General features: G+C 55.2%; 1 protein-coding gene and 1 non-coding gene across 5 annotated transcripts in view; both read right to left on the bottom strand.

Annotated features, from left to right (window-relative positions):
• Positions 1-23871, bottom strand: part of AP1B1 (adaptor related protein complex 1 beta 1 subunit) — a 26628-nt gene that overhangs the window by 1565 nt on the left and 1192 nt on the right. Inside the window, exons 2-21 of one of the 4 annotated variants that reach the window (XM_023762934.1) lie at positions 21836-21941; positions 19971-20106; positions 18977-19222; positions 17638-17828; positions 16603-16824; positions 13605-13725; positions 13051-13146; positions 11940-12055; positions 11452-11617; positions 8720-8818; positions 8093-8352; positions 7280-7481; positions 6487-6507; positions 5727-5870; positions 4224-4369; positions 2462-2591; positions 2105-2189; positions 1347-1433; positions 1097-1251; positions 463-471 (exon numbers count right to left, since the gene is read on the bottom strand). In XM_023762934.1, coding sequence (XP_023618702.1) covers positions 463-471; positions 1097-1251; positions 1347-1433; positions 2105-2189; positions 2462-2591; positions 4224-4369; positions 5727-5870; positions 6487-6507; positions 7280-7481; positions 8093-8352; positions 8720-8818; positions 11452-11617; positions 11940-12055; positions 13051-13146; positions 13605-13725; positions 16603-16824; positions 17638-17828; positions 18977-19222; positions 19971-20106; positions 21836-21941 — 2738 coding nt within the window. The remainder of the gene's footprint in view (positions 1-462; positions 472-1096; positions 1252-1346; positions 1434-2104; positions 2190-2461; positions 2592-4223; positions 4370-5726; positions 5871-6486; positions 6508-7279; positions 7482-8092; positions 8353-8719; positions 8819-11451; positions 11618-11939; positions 12056-13050; positions 13147-13604; positions 13726-16602; positions 16825-17637; positions 17829-18976; positions 19223-19970; positions 20107-21835; positions 21942-23871) is intronic. The other 3 variants (XM_023762935.1, XM_023762936.1, XM_023762937.1) reach the window with 3 other exon arrangements.
• LOC111828038 lies at positions 3648-3744 on the bottom strand. The gene has a single exon (XR_002831794.1). It is a non-coding gene; the product is annotated as a small nucleolar RNA SNORD125 (small nucleolar RNA).

The following is a 23871-nucleotide window of genomic DNA, read 5'->3' as shown; positions in this document are numbered from 1 at the left end:
TTCCTGATTTCTTGCACAGAAAGCAGGTACGCCCAGAGACTTGGCCTCAGCTCTAACTGCAACAGGAGCTGGAGAGCACAGGTAGAGAGAAGCGACAAGTGCCACCACCCCTTCTGCCAGAATTGTTGCTCTGAAGGGTGCAATTAGGAAGGGGGAGGGTAGGTGGCACCAGAAACCAGCAGCAGTGGCCCCAAGGGGCACAGTGTCCTCTAAGGGCTCTGTGCACACTGTGTGTGCTGGGAAGTGGGGTACCAGCTCCTCAGAGGGAGCCACCTGGTTGGGAAGCAGCGGGGTGTCAGCAGAGGGCAGCTAGCTCTCCTGCCTGCAGCCTGGATGGGGACCAGCAGAGTGCGGAGGCCAGGAGAGCCGGGGGTGCATTGGAGCCAAGCCAGGAGGCGGGGTGTGCAAGTTGTGGCTGGGGAGGACGGAGGGGAAAGAGGAAGAGAAAAGCAATCCGCTAACCTCCAAGTCCTGCACCACGGGCATCAGCAGGGAAGGTGGACATGCAGCAACCAAACAGGGAGACGGAAATTACCATCACTGAAGCCACCACTGCAGCCTTCACCCAACCACAGAGCCAAGGCCGCCAGTGGGGCCCGGGGAGCAGTGTCTGGAGGGCCATGCCTGCCAGAGACTTGGGTGCAGGGGAGAAGCAAAGCCCGGTGCCCTCTGCGGCCTGGACCAGCAGCCTGGTGTCCAGGACAACCACGCACTACACAGAAGCCATGTCCTGACGGGGTCTGACTCAAAGGCTGGGAAGGACAAGCTGCTCGGAATCACCATCCTTGCAGGCGGGCCCTCAGGCAGGCTACTGTGCCGCCTCACAGGGCCCAATGTACAGAATCGTGGAGTCTAAATCACCGTCCCGAGACCCAGCTTGGTGTCTTATTTGGGTAACTTGACGGGACTGAGTTGAAAGCTTTCTAAGATCCTTCAGGGACAGAATGCTGATGCCCATTTACACCAGCCTCAAAGGGACTCCAGCCTCGCTGGGCTAGTGTCCTCCGTCAGAGCTGCCCCGGGGCCTGGGGGTGGGCAAGAGAGGCTGCCCAGGACAGAGGCCCCAGGCTGGCTGGGCGGGAGCGGGGGCCCTCACCATGAAGTTGGGGTTGCCCGGCTGGATGCGCAGCTCCGCCAGCACCCAGATGCCATTGGTCAGCTTCAGGGACTGGTAGAGCATGTCCTGACCCTCCACGTTCCTCTTGGCGACTGTGAAGATGTTGCTACTCTGCAGCCTGCTGCTCACGGCCTCTGAGGGTCAGAAGGCCCCCCAGTCAGTGACGGAGGAGGGATTGGGTGTAGGTGAGGGGCAGTGTGGACGGGAGGGGGGTGCTCAGGAGTCCTACCCGCATTGAGGGGACAGTCTCTGATCTGGAACTGGGCTTCGTTCTCATTGGGAATGTCCTTCCACGTGGCCAGGAAAATCTGCCGGTCTGGGAGGAAGGGGGAGAGAAGACGGACCCTGGTAACTCATGGCCCCGGGCAGTAACACTGAGCAGGAAACAGGTCTGCCTTGAAACAGGACAGGCATGACCTTTGCCACAGCAGCTCCTGCTTCCTGAGCAAACCCTCCGCCCATGCTGCTCCCAAAAGACCCCGGGCTTCCTGCCTCGGGGCCTAGCTCTCCCCCAGCACCCACAGATGCCTCCTCCCGCTCTGGCCCCGAGCAGCCTGCTCGCTAGTCAGCCTGTGTTACAGGACTTCGGTGGTGACTGAGACATGAGGGGGGCAGTGCTCCACGCAGCGCTGAGCTGGAAGTGAGTCCTCTGGGCCCTGGGATGAGTCGCTCAGGGGTTCCAGCCAGGGCAGAGGAGATGGGCATCAGGCGTGAGGCATGGCCTGGGCTCCCTGCCTCGAGGGCCCAGGGGACAACTGTCTAGAGGCCAAAGGCAAGGCGGAAGGGCAGAGCTAGAGAACCGAGTGAGATGGTTCCTGCGCGGCAGGCCCCCTGGTGGTCACAGTTGGTCTGACAAGACCCTGGCGGCCCCCATGGAAGTGTGCCCGTCAGTGCAGGCTCAGCAGAGAAGCTGGTGACTCACAGGTGCTGCTGTGGGGCAACCCATCCATCTATTCCAGGAGCCCCAGGGCTGACTTCACGACTCACCCATCTTCCCGTCCTCCACAAAGAGGATGTGCAGCGGGTACAAGGTGCTGAAGTAGAAGACATCAATGTTGTTCTTCACAGCCACCTAGGAACAGGGGGCCCGAGTCGGTCCCTGAGCCTGGCCCCCACCTCTGAGGCCCAGGAGGGGCCCACGCCCTGTGCCCCAGACCTGATCAGATTCCCTCACAGGCCTTCCCTGGGAGCCACGCCCTTTGTCTCCTCTGCTCAGGCCTCCTGGGCACATGTGTGGCCAAGAGCAGGACTCCACACACACACACAGGCCCAGACCGTCCCACCAGGCTCCCCCCTGGGGTGGGTGTGCGGGTAGACGAGGGGCGCGGTCCCGCCGGAACACACCTGGAGGTTGTTCAGAGGCTCCATCTTCATGACTGAGCCCACCGTGTTGAGAGGCAGGGAGATCTCCACGGTCTGGTTGGGGCTGAGTGGCGCATGGACCTGGAGGGGAGCAGCGGGGGCCAGACCAAAGCTGTGGAGAGAGAAGTCCCCGTAGGGACGGCAGGGGAGCAGGTGCTGACACATGGGCTCCTCCAGCCCCAGAGCCGGGGCACCGGTTGGCAAGAAGCCTCTCCCGCAAGCCGGCCTCACGCCAGGCCCAGGCCCAGGCCCAAGCCAGAAAGACCAACTTCTGACCCTGACCCTCCACTCCGCAACAGCCTGGCAGACAGGAGAACAGTGTCAGGCGGCTGCAGGCTTGAGCCCATCTCTGCTCCTCTTTGTCCTCTGGGCTAGGCACTGGGCAGACGCAGTAAGCACAGCCTCGCCCTGCCCCTCAGAGCGCTCCATCTGATACCTGGGTCTGCGCTTCTTCAAACCTGAAAACTCCGCGCCTGCCCAAGCTGCCGCTGCCCATTCCCATCTCCCAGGAGGGAGCTGACCATCCCAGTGACACACAGGAAAGGCCTGCTTCTAGATAAAGCAGCACAGGGCCCATCAGGAGGACCCCGGGCGTGTGAGCCACCCCAGCACAGGCTCTGGGAAGATATTAACAGTTATGATGGGCACCATGAACTGAGCATTGGCTCTGATGGGCACCATGAACTGAGCATTGGAATTACACCAATTCCTATCCTCATAAAAGAAGGACAGGTATAGAGTCTCCCAGCATCCGGGAAACACAGATTCAGGGAGGGTGAGTGGCTCTGCCTGAGACAGAGCAGGAGATGACTGGGAACCGCAGGCCCTGGTGCTGGCCCGGCACCCCGGGCTTCCGGGGGCTCCACCACAGCTGCTGCGTGACCTGCTGAACCCAGGCCATCACCTGCTCACAGAAGAGGATGGCCCTGACCTCCCTGGGCTGCCAGGTGGCTCCAGGGAGACAATACTTTGAAAGCCCTTGGCATAGGGCCTAGAACTTAGGAAGCTCTCAACACACAGTCAGTTTGTTTTGAGTGATCACAGGACCACCCCTTGGAGCCTGGAGTGTCTGTGGCCTCCAGGGTCACGTGAGGGTCAGTGGGAGAGCAGCTGCCACCCTCCCTGGTCTGATAGAGGGTCAGGACCCACTGGCCCGAAGGCTCTCCCTGAGGAAGCAGCCCCTTCAGTCAACTTCTTAGAGGCTCAGTTTGCTCATCACGAGAGCTGCTCAGGAAGAAGAATCATCAGGAGAGGCTGCTCAGTTCCCCGGGAGCTCGGGCCTCGCCGGCCTGGTGCATGGAGACCCTCATGGTGCCAGACGGCAGACCTCCCCCCGACCCCCGTGCAGGGGACCTGCTGGGGATGAGGAGCCTGGAGCAGCCACCACGCCCCATCAGCCTTCTTAGAGCTGGGAGCAATTCAGGGCTGGGAAGGAGGCCCCAAGCTCCTGTTAAGTGGGGTGTTGCCAAAGGCAGGCTCCTCGGCTGGAGCTGGATTTCTGTCAGTAAAACACCTCTTCGGGCAGGGGAGGAAGGCAATCGAAGGGGAGAAACCCTACCCCTTGGCCCAGTACTTCGAAGTCCACATTAAGAGGTCACTGGGGGAGAAATCAGACAGTTTTGGTCTGAAGTGTGGTTGTGAGGAACACCCGCCTTCACCAGGAAAAAGGGCCCAGGCCCCTGCAGCCTCAGCTCCGACCTGCAGCCACCACTGGGCGCTCAGCAGGCTGGCCGTGGGCGCTCACCTGTTGCGGTTGAACTGGATGGCAAAGTCGGTCATGACCTGTAGGGCCTTGTTGGTCAGCTGCAGGTCCATGGAGATGGAGCCCACCTGGCGGGTGAAGGTGCCCGAGATCTCCAACCCCTTGGCTTTCATGGCGGGGAGCCAGATCTGCAGGGAAGGCGGTGGGCAGGGGCTGCAGTCTGCCATTTCCCCAAAGCTCAACAGCCTCCCTGAGAGTCCTTCCGCTCTCTCCCCTGCAGGGGCCTCCCTGCCTTTACCACCAGGGGATGACAATGTGTATCTCAGCAGGAGAACAGCCCTGCAGGGCCACCCGGGGCCACCACCACTGGAGCAGCTCCGGTAGGGAAGTGCTTGGTGTGCCCAAAGGCTGGCCCAGATACTCAGAGGTCAAAGAAGGAACACTCAGGAAGGAGGCCGAGGAAGGCAAGGAAGGCGAGGACAGCCTCCTGAGGAGCCAAGGAGAGCTGAGGCCCAGAGCCCAAGGCCATCCTGGGCCTCCGCCAGGGCCATGGGCCTCCCTGGCCGTCACAGTCTGTCCTCTCCACAGAGGCAGGGCTGGCCTTTAATTGCGGAAACTGGTCTAAGGACAGTACCTAAGGGCCCCTTGCTGGCAGGCCCCCTGCTGTTTGGCTGCCCTTGTCATCCTGGTCTCAAGTGTAAGAGCTGCCTCTTCCGAGAAGCCCGTCCCCTGGCTCCTTCCCTAGTGGTACAGGGAGTGTTTGCTGAGCAAAGAGCTTGAATTAAAGCCCTGCCCATCTGCTGGTGTCCCCCTGTGGACGTGCAAGTGCCTCTCAGGCCGTCATCTCACTCAGATGGCTCCCAGCAATGGCAAAAGGCTCAGGCCCTCCTGGACAGCTTCCTAACATGTCCTGTTAGCAAACATCCCATAAACTCTCCAGTTGCCAACTCCAGGCACCTCAGAGCCATCTGGGCAGTAGCCTTCAGCCCACCCTGACCCTATGCCAGGCACCTCTTGGTTCTTGGGTCGACGCTCAACCTGGGCTTATTCATTATTTTTTAAATTACAGGTGTAGGTAGGTGCACAGTCCACAGATCTCATTTAAGGACAGGAGAGGAAGGGGGCATTATACAATGCCTATTATCAATGAGAGGCACTGGTTGGACAGCACTGAGAAGCGCTGCTCCAAGTCGATGGGACTGTGCTAGTTCCCTGGAGGATGCCGGCTCTCCCTCACCTCCAGGCTTTCCCGCAGGCTGGAGCCCCCTCCCCACTTTGCCTGGCTAACTCTGACTTGATCTGCAGGCCTGAGCGCCAGCTTCCCTCTGGGATGCCTTTCCCTGGCCACCCCCATGCCTGACTCAGCATCTCTTCCCTGTGCTCCCACAGCCCCCAACTGCCCTGGGCATGGTGCTGGCAAACTGCGGCTCCTGGAGCCCGCCCCGCTGGCCTGAGTAGATTCCGTAGAATGAGCCATTTTTGGAGCCTGCACATCACTCTCTAACTTCTCTCCGCTCTTGCCACGAGAGGAGGCATGGTACTTACTGCTTTGGGGGCCACATATGATCCTGACAGGGTGCCCACGCCACTGGTCAGGTCAAAGAGATCACTCAGGCCACTGCCCATGGGTGCACCTAGGTTAGCTGGCACTGTTGCTGCTGGAGGTGTCACGAAGTTGGGGCCCCCGATCTGGAAAGGAAAGAGAAGGGGTCAGTGGCAGGCACCGGAGGCAGGGTCATCAGGGGCCTGGGATGAGTGTAGCCACCTGGCTCTTTAGAAAATAGGGTGGGCGGGCCAGGAGGGGGCCCCACAAGGCTTCTGTGACATCAACTCTAAGTTGCAGAAACAAGAAAGAGTGAGGTGGGTGGAGAAGAGAGGCCGAGCTCTCCTGTGCCCTGCAAATCTCAAGTCTTAGGGGTGACCTCTAGGAAAGCTGGGGACACTCGTAAACACTCAGTCCACGGATAAAAGGGGCACCGGAGGCACACTGCTGTGAGAGGGCTGTGCTAAGGAGACAGGAGTGTGCCCTCCAAGATACCAGAGAGGGCCGTGGGGACAGAGAGGGCCAGCGATCCTCAGGATGACCAGGCAAATTGTCACTGGGTAGTGAGGACGGGATGAGGAATTCATGGATTTAGGGGCCCAGTGGCAGGTGGACTGCCAGGACAGAGGCTGCCAGGACACTGGACAGAGGCCAGGGCTCAGCAGGGAGGGCCTGCTTTGACATCATCTGCCTCTTGGGATGTTAGGCCAGCGCTCTCAGGAGCAGGGACGAAGGCTTGGTGACGCAAGGGTTGAACCGTACCCCTTCAGGCTCATCCCCCATCTCCAAGCAGAAGCAGGCAGGGTGAAGAGAACAGGCAGCCACATGCAGAGAGAAAAGCCAGGAAGGAAGACATACAGAGAGACGAGGTGAGGGGGGGAGGTAGAAAGAAGGAAAGAGAGAAAAGATTAGTTACTGCCGCCCCATCCAAGATGAGTCTGGTGCAAGGCTGTGCCAGGACTAGGAGGGGCCTAGACTGTTTCCATGAGGAGCACTAGCCCCCGGGTCTGACCCTACCACCCACATCCTGTGCCACAGCCTCGGGATCTGAGCCGGCATGACTGAGTGACACAGGTTCTGCTGCCCGCTCTACCTGTCTCTACCAGCTCCTGAAGGAGTTCCAGGGAGATACCCAGGCCAGTCTCACACCACCTTCCCACAGGGGAGCAGAACTGTCCCTGTTTCTCTCAGGCCCGCCGGGCTGCTGCCGCAGCTGGTGCAGGTTTGGGGGTACATGGACACAGATCAGGCTCCTTCAGCCTTACAGGGCCAAGGTGCCTGCAGGGTCAGACTCGGGGAAGGACTAGGACTGGCCTAGCCTGCCCCAGGTCTCTTGGGCCTCAGTGACCAGGGGTAAGTCCTGTGTCTGCCATTTAGCAGCTGTGCTCTCTCGGAGGGAAAGTCTCCTGACCCCTTTAGCCTCAGTTTCCTCACCTACACGTAGGGAGCTACATGATCACCTTCATGGGCAGAGGTGCCCGGCACACAGGGCGTTCAGTGATTGCTCCTCGGAAGAGCATTACCAATGGCATCTAGAGGGGTTCCCAGGACATACCAGGCTGTCAAGGCCGCCACCGAGAAGGTCCACAGCTCCCATTTGCACCGAGGAGGTGGCCAGGGGTGGGCCGCTCACTGGGGGGCCGAGGTCCAGGTTGAGGAGGTCACCCAGCAGGTCCCCCTGGGCGGGAATGACATCTGGCTGCTCACCAGAGGGCGCTCCAGCAGGGGCTGTCTCAGGGCTCTCTGTGCTCTCGCTCCTTCGGGGACGCAGGAGGGAGAGGATCAGAAGGGTTGGGGGCAGACGGTCTCAGGGAGGTCAGAGTCCCCAGTCTCCAGGATCCTCCCCCAGGACAGGCACTGGGTCTCCTCATTGTCCCTTAGGGGCTGTCTATATGCCTCCTCTTCCTCCCATTCCCCTGCCTGGTCCATTTCTCAGCTGTCTAAGCGATGCAGCTTCACGGGGAGGAGAATGGTATTTCCACCACTCTGCCCACTCTACAGAGAAGACTGGATGCCAGTCCCCAGGGGACTTGGCAACCAGGCCAAACCAACCACCTGGAGCGGCAGAGGAGGAAGGCGAGAACAGTGCTCTGGAGTCAGAATCGTCTGAGCCAGCTCCGGGCTGTGGGACGCTGCACCAGGCACGCCCACTCTCCATGCCCACTGTCCTCGCCTGTTAAATGGGGCACCTCTCAGATCTGTTGTAAGGATCAAACGAGGTCACCTAATCGACACCTGGTGTGTAGTCAGCATTCGATAAGAGTTGCTGGAATTATAATTTCTCTCAGACTCGGGCCTGAGCACCTGTGCTACTGAACTGAGAAACCAGGGGGGAGGCTCCGCCTGGCAACTGGCCCACTTCACTCACGAGGCGGTGCGGGGCGGCAGGCTCTTGTGCACCACGCCCCGGCCCCCCTCCACAAAGGCGCTGGGCGGCTTGTGGTAGACGGAAGCCAGCGTGCCGATGTAGCAGATGAGCTCGTCCAGCAGCGTGGGCTCGATGAGGTCTGTCTCTTCTGAGATGAGCGGCTTCTCGGCCAACACCACCTCCTTGGCAGCCACTGGGTCTGTGGAGAGCAGGCGCCAGTAGATGTAGCCACGGTCCCGCAGGTCTGGGTTGTCTGAGTCCTGGGGGCATGAGGAGCTTGTGAAACTCAGAGCACAGCAGCCGGGGAAGGGGAGGTTTAAAGGGACACGGCCCAGCAGCCTGCCCCCCCACTTTCCACTCTTGCGCACCCTAGCAGGCCATGCCCACTCCTATCTCCATTCCCCACTCCCCTCCATGGCAGTCTGCCCTCCCTGCCTGCATATGAACCCTCTGGTTCTCATGACTTCCCTCTCCCTGCTCATTTACAGTCTGTCTCAACTTCACTACCTGACCCCATTCCATCTGTTTTGTCGGTGACTGAGCCAAACTCACGGCGGTGCCAGTCTTAGGGGCAGGACCACCCAGGTCTGGCTGCTTGGACTGAAGCAGGGAGGCTGGGGCACCCACCTGAGTGGCCAAGCTGAGGACCTGCTGCACCAGCTCCTGGGTCTCCGTTGGCTTCTTCAGAAAGAGTTTCACTATGGCTGTCAGCAGCTGTAGCTGGACCTGCAGGGAGACAGAAATGACAAGGAAAAGGGGCTTCATATGGGACAGTAATAAACCCAAAGAGGGCCTTGAAGAGGAAAGGGTGCTGACAGCCCTGGAAGCAGAGACCAGCTTTTCCGGGTTTGGGGGTGGCCGAAGAACACACTAGGTGAGCAGAGGGTGTTGGCAGTGCTGAGCAGCCAAGACCACTCAGGAAGCAGTGGCCACTGTACTATTTGGCAACCCCAGGCAGGCCAGGGGATGCTGCCCTGCCCGAGGGTCCCAGAAACCATTCAGGACTCCAGGCCTCATGGTGCCTCAAGGAGCTCACAGCTTAAAAAGGCAACATGTGTAGCTGGGATGCTTCTTAAAGGGACCATCTGTCAATAACAGAGATGCTGCCAGTGAGGCCCAGGGCACCAGGCCAGTTGGGCCCCCAGAGCCAGACTGTTGTTGAGAAGCTGTGCTTCCACCAGACGGTGGGCCATCCCTGTCCAGCCCTCGCTCAGCTTCCGCCTCTTACCTGGCTGCTGCCTTCCCCTGAACTTGCCTCCTGCTGCCTGCAACCTGGCCGATCCCTCCTCACCCCCTTGGATCTCATGCTGCCCCAGCCCCCACCCCCTGCTTCTGTAGCCTCCTGACACTCTCATAGCATCGACCCACAGGATGGAAATGCCGTCCCCTGGCGAGAGCCCTTGAGAGCAGGCAGATCATGTCTGTCACAGTTGTATCCCTGGTTACTGTGCAATCTAGTGCCCAGTGCATAGCGGGCGCTAAGGAAAAACATGCTGACTGAAGAAACAATTCTCTGCACACCTCATTTTTGTCAGTCCTGGGACAAGAAGGCAGCCTGAGGGCTCTTGAGCCAGGGTTCTGCCAAAGACAGGCCTGAGCCCTGTCGGGCAGGAGGGCACCTATAAAAACAAAGGCTAATTACACTGGTACATGGGGTGGGCTGACAGCAGGAGGTGGGGGGTGGGGGCATGTGGTCTGTTTCTAGGATTAGATGAACCAGAGTCCTTGCGATTTGGTTACATGTGGGTCAGTGGCAGAGGAGCAGGGGGCTGGCTGTTTTCAAAGCAGGAGGCGGCCCTGGGACTGGCTTCCAGCCCTGGCTCTAACCCCTGGCTGGCAGTGCAGCTAAAGCCATTCACCCTGTCAGTGAGGCAAAGTCAGTGAGGGAGAGGCGTGGCCTACTTCACGGGGTTCTTGTGAGCTCTGAAGTCTAGCAGCTGCCTTGGAGCTAGAGTTAGACTGAACACCTCAACGGAACTCTGGTTCTATCACTTCCCCGCTGGGTGACCCTGTACAAGTCAATTCACTTCTCTGAGTGTGTTTCCTCATCTATAAAATGGGCATATACCTCATAGGGTTAATGGAAGAGTCAATATGACAACAAATATAAAGAACCTATTGGGTATTCTGTTCAAGACACAACAACTGTCATCATCCTCATCAATATCAGCATGGCCACCACACAGGGACTCTTTTACCAAGTTCTCCCCAGCCCCGGTCAGCTGGCTGCCTGGAATCGTTCCTCACTGCCTGGTGTGCTATGCTGGCTGGCAGCGCGGGTCACAAGTCCAACTCCTCCCAGCCCCTACCAGCAGCCCTCCTGCAATGACGCCATCCAGATAGGGGCCAGACGTAAGCTGGGATGATGACGCACCACCCTGGCTAACATTTTCTGAGCTTCCCATCCATGGCTGGAAAGGCCAATGAGCCTAGGGCAAGGAGCTCAAACAGACAACCTAAAATAAGTTCCTGCCCTGGCTGGTATGGCTCAGTTGGTTGAGCATCACTCCGTGCATCAAAAGGTCAGGGTGCATGCTGGAGGCACTGATTAATGTTTCTCTCACATCAATGTTTCCCTCTCTCCCCTGTCTCTCTAAAAAGAAATTAATTTTTAAAAAAGATAAAATACATTCCCAAACTGCAAAATACTAAATAAGTATTCTTATAAAAGCTTTGAACTATATTGTGAACCCAAGAGGCAAAGAGAGCAGGCCAGTTAAACTAAACCACCACCACCACACAGCTACTGTTTGCTAAGCAACTTTATATTTCTCCTGGGAGCTATGGTTTAGTACTTGCTAATTCTGTGTTTAAGATGACTTTATAGAACATAAGAACCACAAAGAGTAATACTTGATTGTATACGTGCGTGTTTACATGAATAGAGGTATGTGTATACCTGCTGGTATATTCCTAAACTCCCTCTCAAGTATCCCCAAGAAACCAGTAAATAACATTAGTGATCCCCGGGAGAACTGGTGGCCAGGAAAGGGGTAGGAAAGAGAGTTTTCACTATAAATGTTCTTTTGTACCTTTCCAATTTTGAACCGAATCAATGTATTAACTATCGAAGAGAAATAGGAAAACAAAACCAGAACGCTTTGCCTGCTTTGGGTGCACACCATCACAGACCGTTCTCGCACGTCCCTCCCTGAGGTACTAGCGGTGGGAGGAAGAGGGGCCACCCTGTCCCCCCACAGCACTTCCCTGTCTGTCCACACCATCGATGCAGTATTAGCAGGGGCAGGGCCCTGAGGCCGGCAGGCTGAGGGGAGGGTTTCAGAGCAGGACGGATGGCAGTGGTGCCACTGCCAGGCCTGACCCACCCCTGGCTTGAGCTGGCCTGCGTGACGGCTCACCTGCGTGCTCTCGTCATGGAAGCCCTCGAGGAAGCTCTCCAGCAGCTCATCCGCATTGTCAATCCGCTCAGCATACTCGCCCACAATCCAGATCATGGCAGCCCGGGCCTCGGGCTCATCCAGGGAGTCCAGGTTCTCGCACAGGGTGGCGATCACGCTCTCATACCTGGAGGCCAGCACACAGTCAGCAGTGAGCACTGAGGGAGCCCCGGCAGCGCAGGGGAGGCCCAGCAGGGCCAAGAGAGACAAGCAGATGCCCCCACCCAAGGTCCCAAGAGGTGAGTAAAGGGAGTTGAGTTTTATCTGTTACATTTTAGTTATTTTGGTCTGGGGAGCAGAGAAGGGGCAGCAAAGGAGAAATAAAAAGCCAAGGGTTTCCTTTGAGAATGCTGCCTGTGGCCCAGAAGTAAGGAAGAGGGGAGAGGCTCCTCCTTGCTTTTCCTTCCCACAGGGTCGCAGCAGCCTCGCGGGGAGGGACAGGCACGTACTTGTTGGGGTATTTGCGGAAGATGTCCTTGATGACCACGATGGCTTCCTGGACCACGTAGTTCACCTTGGTCTGGATGAGATCGAGCAGCGTGCTCACGCAGCGCTCCGCAGATTGCTGTGGGCAGAGGAGAGGGTGGGTAAGGCCCCGGGACCCATTCCCAAGAGAACTTCTAACAACCGTGCCTTGGCCAAGGGCTCAGTCCTGCCTTGCCCGCCTTCCTTGTCACAGTGGGAGCACAGGACAACCATGGTGCCTTGGGACAGCAGGGCATAGGGAGATAGAGTTAGACTGAGGGGGAGGCCAGTGGAGCTTCTGAAAGTGGGAGAGTCCTTGGAGCTCCTCCGGGCAAGTCCTGAGGGCAGTGACCATGCACCAGCCTGACCTCACCTCACTTCTACTTCTTTCCCCAGATGGTCTCCTGCGACCAAAACGCTTAGAAAAGTTCTGTTTAGACATCCCCCCCGCCTGCCCCCGTCCCCCAGCCCCATTCCAACATGCTGCGCTAATGCCCTTGTGGGAGAGATTTCTCAGGCCATCACAGGTGCCAATGGAAAAATGTCGTAAGGGACTGAGGTGACCAGCTGTCCCAGGATCTCCCAGCCTCCAGTGGACCCATTTAAGGAGTCAACTCAGTGGTCAAGGAGCATCTCCTTAGGCAGAGAATAGGGTGGATGAGACCTCAGGACACGGGGGTTTGCAGAGCCCTTGGGAGCGTGGAGAAAGGGGCACAGGGTGGGCTGAATCATACATGGCCCTTTTCAGAACCTTTGACAGGCACAGGCCCTGACCCAAAGCTCCATGAAGTGAAGGTTAAGTCTACCAGGGCAACCACCAGCTGGGGCTGCCCCATCTGCTTAGCTAAGATGCAGGCGAACCCATGTCATGGGTCCATTTCATTTGCAACAACTCGAAGGCCTAAAGGAGTTTACAGAATGAGAATGAGCCCAACCAAACCTGCACAATGGTGCCTTGGGGACTCTAGCAGTGACGCGCAGGCCTTCCTGGACCACAAGAAGCTGACAGATTCTGCTAGAATCAGACCGGTTTCCTGCTTTCAGCTCCCTTCCCCTCCCTCACCCCCAGCTGAAGACAGAGTCCCAGAGCCTTACCTCCACCTTGATGGCGCAGCGGCCAATGGCTCGCACAGCCTTCCGTACAAAGTCTACATCCACCTCTGTCGCATACTCTTTAAGCTCTGCCAAGACCTGTGACCCCAAAAGAGAAGATGGGATTGGAGGGGATCTAGTGGGGCAACCACCTAGAACACCCCTGGGCAGTGGGGATGCACAGACCCCTAGAAGGATGAGATTCTGCCTCTTGCTAGAGGTGGAAGCCCTGAGGGAGGGAGACAGCTGGCAGGTGCTCCAAGAGAAAAGCAGGGAAGGACTAATTGGTAGGGCTGGACAGCCCTTGTTTAGGTTGACCTAGCTAACACACCCACCTAACTACCACTTTTCAATGAATGGATAACAACAGGGAGAACAAATTCTTTATCACAACATTTGTTTCATGCTTGTTTACAAAACCCCATGCCCTGTGCTAAGCACTCTTCACGGATGAACTGTTAACAGTGAGACCAGGCAGCCTGCCCAGAGACCACAGCTCGAGGGTGGTACTGCTGTCCACCCCACGCCCATGCTCCCAGCCACCACCCTCTGCTGACCTGGGCGATGTTGGCCTGGGAGGCCAGGCGGATCATGATGTCCAGCTTCTCTAGCTTCACGTAGATGGGGTCATTGTACTTCACAAAAAAGACTTTCATCTCGTGCTTCAGGATCTCAGGCCTGGTGGCAGGGCAGGGCAGCCCAAGGAGCAACAAGCAAGCAATTAGTTCTGAGAAAACCTCTTCACATTTGTGGGGACATTTCTGGGGTGTGAGGTGAAGCCTGACATCCATGAAGGCAGTGGCCACCATGGCTGCACGCTTCTGGGCAGAGGGCCTACTGACTGGCTTGAGCAAAGTTGTGACGGGTCATTGCATGTCTAACCACATCCAGGAAGGGATGGGAATAGGAGCAGGAACAGCTTGCATTCTAGAGGCAGCAGGTACCAGGCGCTGGGCTTGGGGACCAGGCCTTGGTTCCATCCCAGCTTGTGCCTCAGGCGCCTACGACCTCACCCAGGTAACGAGCATGACACTGTGCCGGAAAGCAGCACCACTGCAGACCCCAGTCTCTAGTCTTAAAAAGTCCCGGAGTCCTGGACCTCGGCTTTTGGGAGTGTTCTCACCTTTCCCTAAATGAGAAAGGTGATTAACTGTTTGTATAAACAATATGTTCTACGCGAAACACCTGCTTTCCTGCTGCATTTTGTTGCTGAGGGAGGCGTGTGCTCTATGTGACCCCATCCCCGTGGAAGGTAGGGAACATAAGGAAATCTGTACATGGACTCCTCCAGATTCCACTTGGACCCAGCTATGTACCCTCACTACATCAATAATTCATCTCAGCCGGACAACTACGTGACTCCCATGAGTCCTAGTGAATCTCTGAATGGGGGTGGTCCTGGGACCCCGGCACAGACTCCTACATAGCAGGGCTGCTGTGAAGCAAGATGATCAATAGCCTGCCTCAGAGGCCCTGGCTACACAGGAGCCATCACCAGTGTCACTGCTCCTCTGGCACCACCCACATCTTTGAGATGAGGAAAGCTGACAGGTGGAGAGGCTTGCACCAGGTTACACACGTAATGCTAATAAGGATGGAACAAGATGGCAGTCACCACCCTCAGCTCTTACTCTTATGCCGTTTCCAGAACAGAATGAGGAAGGCAAAGGAGTGAGGACAGAGGGTGAAGGGAGAAGACACACAGAGAAGGAGGAGGGACCCTGGGAACTCTGTGCTGCTGTGCAAGCTGCAGGGAGGTCCTGGCAGAGCAAAGAGCCTCCGTCGTGCCTGTGGGGGCGGCAGGATCCGAGCTGGGGGGCAGCAGGAAGACGTGATTTCCGCAGTCAGGACTTGGCACAGCTGCCCAACCACTTGTCGGGATTGCGCCAGGTGGTGCTTTGGCAAAAGAACATCTTAAGAGATTTGCCATGTTAAATATAGCCCAGGGAGCCCTTCACACTGACCAGGGTCCGTACGTCACTGCACCTTACTAATCCCACCCTGCAGCTGCGACTCCCTGGTCTAGGCCAGCGGTTCTCAACCTGTGGGTCGCGACCCCTTTGGCGGTGGAACAACCCTTTCACAGGGGTCGCCTAAGACCATCCTGCATATCAGATATTTACATGATGATTCATAACAGTAGCAACATTACAGTTATGAAGTAGCAACAAAAATAATTTTATGGTTGGGTCACAACATGAGGAACTGTATTTAAAGGGCCAGAAGGTTGAGAACCACTGGTCTAGGCACTGAGAGAGCGTTCCCATATTTAATTCCCAAACCTGCACAAATGTCCCAATTCCACTGATATCTCTGGGCCCCCAAGAATGTCCTCAGAACCAGACTGATGCTACAATGACAAGGAGCATGTGCTGTCTTCCAGGAGAGAATGTCTACGAGGCCCCTGTTCCCATGGCCTCACTCCCACCAACGGGGCTACTGTAACACACAAGGATCATGAGTGAGTTGCTGAGAAAGCCATTTGACCAAAAAGGCTGGTAGAACTCCAGCGTCCAGCTCTACTCTGCAGAGCTGCTGGGCTCCCTCACTGGATCATTCCAGAGACTTCCTCCTGCTCTGGGCCCTTGACGTGGCACTCCTAACTGCTTTCAGCCCCACCCACTGCGGGCATCAGGCGCTTTCCCTCACAGGATCAGTGGCTTCCTGCTGCAATTGTTTCCATGGGGCAGATGGAAACAGGTTGCACAGCATTCTGAGCGACTTTCACACACCCCTCCCCTGGCCCCGAGGCTGTTGCAAAGTTCACACCACGCCTCACCTCCTGGAGTCCTCCGACTTCTGGGAATTCTGGGATTTAACTAGCACTACAGACTCTGTCTCCAGGAAAAATCTACAATCACACACACACACACACACTCGTACTCCCCATTTCTAGAGGGTTCTGCGGACTGTGGAGCGATCCATTGTCTGTGGTTAAGAAGCTCTAAGCTAGCCTGGCTGGTGTGGCTCAGTGGCTGAGCATCGATCTATGAACCAGGAGATCACAGTTCGATTCCCAATCAGAGCACATGCCCAGTTGTGGGCTCGATCCCCAGTAGGGGGTGTGCAGAAGGCAGCCAATCAATGATTATTTTTCATCATTGATGTTTCTATCCTTCTTTCCCTCTCTCTTCCTCTCTGAAATCAATTATATATATATATATATATATATATATATTTTTTTTTTTTTTTAAAAAAGAAGCAGCTCCATGCAAGCCTTTACCTGGCCTGCTACCTGGTTAAGCTAAGCCAAGGTTTCTCAACCTCAGCACTACTGACATAACAGACAAAACAGTTCTCTGTCCTATGCATTGCAGGATGTTCAGCTGCATCCCTGGCCTCTACCCACTAGATACCAGTAGTACCTCCAGCTGTGACAACCAAAAACATCTCCAGATGTTGTCAAATGTCTCTGGGGACAAAGTTGTCCCTGGCTGAGAACCTCTGTACGCTATTGACTTCCTGCACGGGGACATGTCCATTTCCCTTTAGAGCCCTGTTCCCAGCAGTGGAACCCCCAGCAGACACACTGCATGTGTGAGGCAGTCCTGGTACCTTTTCTGCACGATGAGGTTGATGTTGCGCAGGGCCACGTACTGCAGCTCAGGCTCGGCGGACAGCAGTGTGACCAGGGGCGGGGCCAGCTTCTTGAGCAGCGTGCCATAGTAGTCCAGATCCTTGGACAACATCTCCATGAACTTCATCAACACCTTCACAGCAGACAGCACCACAGCAGAGTTGGCGTGGGAGAGCCTGGGAGTGACCCGCTCACAGATACTGAGGTCCGTTCCAAGGGGATAAAGAGAGACAGACAAGGGGCAACACCCTGTTTTTAGTTATCAAGATAGCACTTCTTTTTTAATGAAAGATCTAGATCTTGGTTTTGCTGCATGTAAACTGAAGCTAAGTTTATGAAAACTACTCTAAGCCCCAGTTTCCTCCCCTAGAAAATGGAGATGATGCCGACTTCACAGAGTTGCCGGGGCCTACATGAGACAATGCATGTAAAGCACCAGCAGAATGCCAGGCATGCAGCAAATACTTGATAAATGTCAATTCCCCACTGTGAGGACGTTCAAAGTGGCAGAATATCACGTTGGTTAGGACCAAGGGTCAGGGGAGTCCGAGCGTGGTCACCGCACAGCTTCCTCCATCTCTCTAAGGGGGGTTTCCTTACTTGTAAAAAGGGAACAATAATGGGACTGATTTTATAGGGTTGCGTTAAGGATTATCAGATGCATGGGAAGCATCAGCAGAACCCCAGGTTCCCAGTGAGAATTCAGTGCATGGTGGCTCTGATGCTGTCCACCTCCTTCTCTCAGCCCGAGGTGACCAGGGTGTCTGTCAGCTCCCAGGTCAGGTCTTGGCTTCTGTCTTTGCCCACAATGAGCAGTGAGCTGACTGCCTGAAGGAACCACTGACAGCCTGGCTCTGCCCTCCCTCGAGCTGTCTGAGGATGGTCTGTGGGCAAGGCCCTGGGAAGAAGCCCTCTAGAGGCTTAGGGCTCAGCTCATGATTAGAGCACCCCCCGCCCCCAACCTCCTAGGACCAGCTCCAGCTGGGCTGGCAAGCAAGGGGCAGCTTGCTCACCTCTGGGCCTCTCGGTCATCCTTGGGCGTGTAGTTGGCCAGGCAGTCCAGGATAAAGATCTGGCCCCATTCAGTGCACTCGTTCAGGGCTGTCAGCAGCTTGTTAATGGACTGAGGGTTCAGGTCGAGGAGGTTGCTGCTGGGGTGAGACTCGGCAATCTCTGAGAGGGCAGCTACTGCATTTGCTACCACCTAGTTGAGAGGGTGGAAGGGGCAGAGGCTGAGGGCACTGCTCACAGGCCAGGGGTCAGTGGAGCTAATGAGGATTATCAATCAGAGGTTGAATAGCCTGAAAAAAAAATTACCCGAAGGGCAGGAGCACAGAGACCCACTCTAACCACTCACCCTACTGGCGCCTCTGTAAACTGGCACTAAAGTAAGTGCACTTGCCATTCAAGAAAAAGAAGAGGGGAAACGAAGGAAGATCTAGCTCCAGGTGCCTGGCCACAGAAAGCATTCCCTGGTCCCTAACACACAGCCCCCATCTACCAGCTACAACAGCTCATGTCAGGGCCCTCAACAGTGCTCTGAGCTAGAAGGTCCCTGCAGAGCCCCCGGGGCTGCAGGAAACACCTGGGGGCCTGCAAACCATTTTCACCAGAGCAGCTGTTTGTGTGTGTTCTGCATGGCTTTTAACTTTCCCCTATGACAAATAGTGCTCCAACGGCCATCCCTGAACTGGCCACTCAACGGCTGTGTGTGATCAGTGTTTCTGTAGGAAACAGAGTGTGCTGGCTGGGCCGAGAGGTTTGTGCATTTCATATCAAACAGGGCCTGAGAACTGCCCTCTAAACCGCTGCCACCGCCCTGTGTGAGGAGATGAGTCCCACTCCCAGCTACACCCTGGTGCCGAGTCCAGGCTATGCTACTTCCGGGGTGACCTCTATGTGGGGAAAGGGAAAAGCACCTCACATGAGAGCTCACCGATGGTCTTGGTGAGAAGACAGTGACAATGATAGTGACTGGAAGGAGGGCACTAGTCTTGGTTGCATGCCCCGAGTGCCAGCTGTACTAGCCACATTACCTTTATAGCTTAAGCCTACAGCACTCCTGCCAACCATGCAGAATGAGAGCCACCTCACTGATGAAGAAGAGGGCTCTGGAAGGTTAGGCAGCTTGCCCAAAGTCACCCAGCTTGGTAGAGAGAGCGCAAAGAAGGGAATCCAGACTAGTTCACTTCAAAGGAGGTACCCGAACCACGGCAGGCATGAAAACAATTACCCCACCCAGCAAGGCTGACTTCCAGGAACTGGGGACTGTCTGGTGGGGGGTCAAGCCAAGGTCTTCCCGAGCAACGCACACAGGAGTGGTGGAGGGGTAGAGGGGATGGAGCAGCTTACCATGGGGTTAGAGTCGGAGATGAGGTCTTTAAGTGTGTCCAAGAAGCCCTGGTCCTCGACCAGCTGGGCGTTGATATCGTGAAGCTTGGCCACACACACAGCCGCTGTTTTGCGAACATATGGGTCCTCATCCTTCAGGCACTTCCGGAGTGGCTCGCACAGGTACTCTGTGATCTTGTCAACGCGGATGCAGCCCATGGTCCGCACGGCCAGGGCACGGATCAGGGGGTTGGGGTCCTCACAGTCCTGAGGGGGACCAGCCGTTAGCCAGGGGCAGGAGTGAGCCGAGCAACATCAGATGGCTGCTGTGGGATCTCCCACCAATTGCAGCCAACAGCATCATCAGTGCCATGGATGGGCATCGAGCGTATGCCAGATACTGTGCTGGGCCTCTGTGCTTGGCCACCTCTGATCCTCACAGCATACAACACTCTTTCCGTTTCACAGGTGAAGGAGCGAACCTCTCAGGAAGGTCGCTAGCTCACCCAGTCACAGAGTGGAGCTGTGATTCAAACCCACATCCATCCAGCACCACAGCCTTCAGTCTTGCCACTGGGCCACAGAACCCTTCCTTTGCCCGTATCTGGGCATCCATGGGGTAGGGGAGTTAAGGTGCAAGAGCTGGCAATTCAAGTGCCTGCCTGTTCCTCGGTCTGGAGGACGGAAAATGCAGTAGGAGTCTAGAGGGAGACATAAAAGCTCGCAGACTTGCTGTATCCTGCCCTCACGCAGGCAACGCCTCACCCCTGTGGCACGCAGGGATCAACAAGGCGTGTGCAACTCCCCATGGAATGAGCTAGCAGGGGCTGCACCTTCTGATTTTCTGGAGAGCGGGAGCCCTCTGCTGGAAGATGAAGCCCTTGGCTGGGAGTCAGAGGGCCTGGAAAGGAGCCCGAGTGTTCCTACTCAGGGCCCTAGCGCCTCACCCCAGGAGATCAAGGAGACAGGAACAGTGAGCACCCATACCCCTCCCTCTCACCAAGCTCCTGCTCACCTTCACAAAGGTGTTGACGGCCATGATGGCCATGTCAGGCTGACTCTTGGCATAGTTCATCAGGTACAGGTACACCAGCTTCTTCAGCTCCAGGTTGTCCGTCTGCATACAGTTTACCACATCAGGGAAGAGGGCACTAGAAGGTCAAAATGGCATCAGTGTGGGGAAGGCCGAAGAAAGGAAGAGGAAGGTTTTCCAGGCAGCTAATGGGGAAGGGGGATGCGGGGAGACAGTGAGGAGGAGGAAAAGAGGAAGATAACAGGACCTCCTAGCAAAAGGGAGAAAGAACATCACTATGCTGTTACCATGAATACCTATTAGTAGAAATAGAATTCCTTGCCGAAACCGGTTTGGCTCAGTGGATAGAGCGTCGGCTTGCGGACTGAAAGGTCCCGGGTTCGATTCCGGTCAAGGGCATGTACCTGGGTTGCGGGCACATCCCCAGTAGGAGATGTGCAGGAGGCAGCTGATCGATGTTCCTCTCTCATCGATGTTTCTAACTCTCTATATCTCTCCCTTCCTCTCTGTAGAAAATCATTAAATATATTTAAAAAAAAAAAAAAAAGAAATAGAATTCCAAAGGATGATTTTAAAAATGAAAAAAAGTCCTTTTTTCTTTTCCCAGGGGTCAAAGATGAGCTCTGGAGCCCATCAGCCCTGGTTAAAGCCCAGCTCTGCCTCTTGTTAGCTGTCTGAACTTGGGAAACTCCTTCATCCCTGTCCAACCCTGACTCTGTTTCCTCATTTGCAAGAAAGGGGAAACAAAACTCCATTTCTCTCTCCTTCTCCCTTCCTCTCTGAAATCAATAAAAATATATTAAAAATAAAAAAGAAGAAACATCAATGATGAGAGAGAATCATTGATGGGCCGTCTCCTGCACACCCCCTACTGGGGATCAAACCTGCAATCTGGGCCTTTGCCCTGACTGGGAATCGAACCGTGACCTCCTGGCTCATAGGTCAATGCTCAACCACTGAGCCACACTGCTGGGTGGATTATCCCCATTTTATAGAAGATGATATGAAGCTCATAAATGTCAAATATGGGAATTGTAAGGAACTGCTGGGAAAACATATCTGAAAGTATTCTGCAGACTCTCAAACACGAAGCAAGTGTTAAGCTGTTGTAAAATCCAGTCCCTGCCCTTGACTTTACAATGTGGTGGGCAGGTAAAGACAAGTACACATGAGGAGAATAGTCTAGAATTAGTGCTGGGTGACAGGAACATAGAGAAAATGCTGCATTCAGGGCAATGGGCTGGGTGAAGAGGAAGGCAGCAGGGAGACACTGAATGGGTTTTAAAAGATGGAAAGACAAGCTGGGGACATGGAAAAGGGGAAAGGGACACGCCAGGCAAGAGAAAAGCATGCACAAAGGTGTGGCAGCAATTCTACAGGCAACCAGATGCAAACCAGAGGCTGCCAACTGGCGCCAAACCCAACAAACTCCATCTGCAGGTGTGTTTTACATGGGCAGTGTTCATTTCTTTGTGTAATATCACCTGGCAATCTGAAGCAGGGAGATTTCAAATGAAAAATCCAACTTCCCATTCTTTGGAAAAACCAGAAGACCTGGCCGCACTGGTTCATTTTCCCCAGCCGGCAGCAATCCTCTGTGGTTTCTGACAGGGCTCGTGCCACATCCACTTCATCGAGCACTGCCTTTCAACCGAGTCCACTTCACTCACCCCATTACTGCCTGACCCCACCAACACTGAGATCATGACCCCGCTGCAAACAAAGCCTTCTGTTCAGAAAGGAGGTGCATGAAGGGAGCTGGATAAGGGGAGATGGGGGTCCCTAGGGAAGCCCTAAAGGAGAGATCTGAACTGGACCCAGCTGCCACCCAGCCTCCTCCTGCACACCTGACATCTTTGCCCACTGTCATTGATGCAATCACTTTCTTCACCGCCTCCTTCTTCTTCTCCTTCTTGTCGCTGTTGAGCTCTGCCTTCAGCTCGAAGATCTCCCCTGAAAGAGGAGGCAGGCATGAGGGATCCATTCCCACCTGCCAGAGGGCGACTCCCAGTCCCCGACTTCCAAAGAGTGAGAGGGAGGCAGGTAAGACACCCCAGGCTACCAGCTGAGGGCAGTTTTAGGCCCCTGGCCTTGGGTGGGGCAGGCAGCAGAGAGACAACTGTTAGGAGAGGAATTATCAAGATGAAAGCTTGGAGGTCACACTGGATTGAGGAGAGAGGAACTGTGAATGCTACAGGGTTCTGAGGGAGACAAAAAGCAGGAAGGCAGATCCTGCTCACCCAGATGTCTAAAGACACACTGAGGGAAGCAAAGTCCTTTAGCTACCCTCACCCAAAGCCCTCAAGGCAGTGTGTAATGGGACCTGGGGGCTTAAAGTTTGAGGGGAGAGGGTAGGATTTGCTTGTTTCCCACATTCGCTTTTCCTGTTTTCCTAGGACCTCCAGTTAAAACAGCTCACTCAGGGTTTCACTTCCTGTGCCACAGTGGTTGCTCAGCTCTGAAAATGGGAATTCAGCTGCTCTATCTAACATGCAATAAACTGTCTTAAGAACTTGATGATCTGGAAGAAGCAAATGAGGAAGTAGGGTTGTTTGGGGCCCTGCCATGGAGAGGTACCCAGAACCCCGATAACCCCAGTAAAAGGTTAAGAGGGCTGCCTTTGGAGTGATGGGCTCTCTAAACAACAGCCACCAGCATTTCCTGAGCCTTTCCCTAAGCCAAGTGCCACACTAACTTCTTCCCACACCTTTCCTCATTTCATCCTTCCAACAACTCTGCATTTCCCCCATTTTACAGATGAGCAAACAGAGGCTGTAAGAAGTCCAGTAACTTGCCCAAGGACACACACCAAATAAGAGGGAGGGCCAAGATTCAAAGCCAGCTCTGCTAGCTCCAGGACACTCACTTTGCTTCTCAGGACCTGTTTTCTCGTCTGTACTCTCTCCCTTGACGGGAGCACTGAATTTTCTCATTTACACAGATGTGAGTCACTCATTTCAGTGTGTGGCACTAGTGGCCTGCATTAAGGTGGTCACTGTTATGACTAATTTATCACATGACCCTCTGTCCTGGCTATCTCTTTTGAAGGAATAAGAGCCCTAGTCCCTCTCAAGTTAGTTGGCGGGGGTGGGGGGGGGGTGAAGCAGACTATCATGTGCGACGTAAGAGCTGAGGAAGCTCTAGATTAGATGGATTTACAGTGAGAAAAAGAAAACTTAGCAGGTTTTTATCGTGACTGAATAACGTGGTGTTTACCAAAGAACTCGAAAAACAAGGTTAATTAAGAACAAACGTACAGCACAGCCCAGGGCAAGGCCAAACTGAGGGCATTGCTCAACAGACAGGAGGAATCTGCAGACCTTGCAGTTCAAATTCATGGCTCTGTAGGGCTGAAGGAACCCATACCCTTCTCCTCCAAGAGACTGTGGGGGCCCTGTCTCACAGCTGTGGAATCCAGACCATGATGACTTTGACCCTGGGCCCTGCTGCAGGGCTGCCCCTGCTTTGCTTGAAACCTTTGGCCGGTTATAGTACAACTGGCCGTCAATTGAGTCACCTTAGCTCCAAGAAGGCTGATGAGGTGAACTTGGGATCTCCCTGCATCTGAATATCTCCTTCCTCAGTGACCAAGCCTACCTCCTCAACCACATGAGGCATCTGATTCTGTCTACCCCACTGCCACCCACCTAGCTCAGGCACCATCATCTCCACCTCTCACCGGAGCTGTGGTACTGGTCTCCCTACGCGTCCACCAAGCTTCACTTTTTTATTAGACTCTGCCTTGGATCTTCCCTTGCTTAAAAACCATCACTGATGTCAAATTTGGATCCAGGCATCTCTCTACAGACATTGTCCTCAAAAGAAAACCCACATTAAAAGAACCCCACCACTGACACCCCAACACACTCAGCACTAAGTTCAC

This window comes from Myotis lucifugus, unplaced genomic scaffold, assembly GCF_000147115.1.
Source record: "Myotis lucifugus unplaced genomic scaffold, Myoluc2.0 scaffold_269, whole genome shotgun sequence".
NCBI lineage: Eukaryota > Metazoa > Chordata > Mammalia > Chiroptera > Vespertilionidae > Myotis > Myotis lucifugus.
The sequence above is the reverse complement of the archived record's forward strand: the minus strand, read 5'-3'. Positions and strand labels throughout refer to the sequence as shown.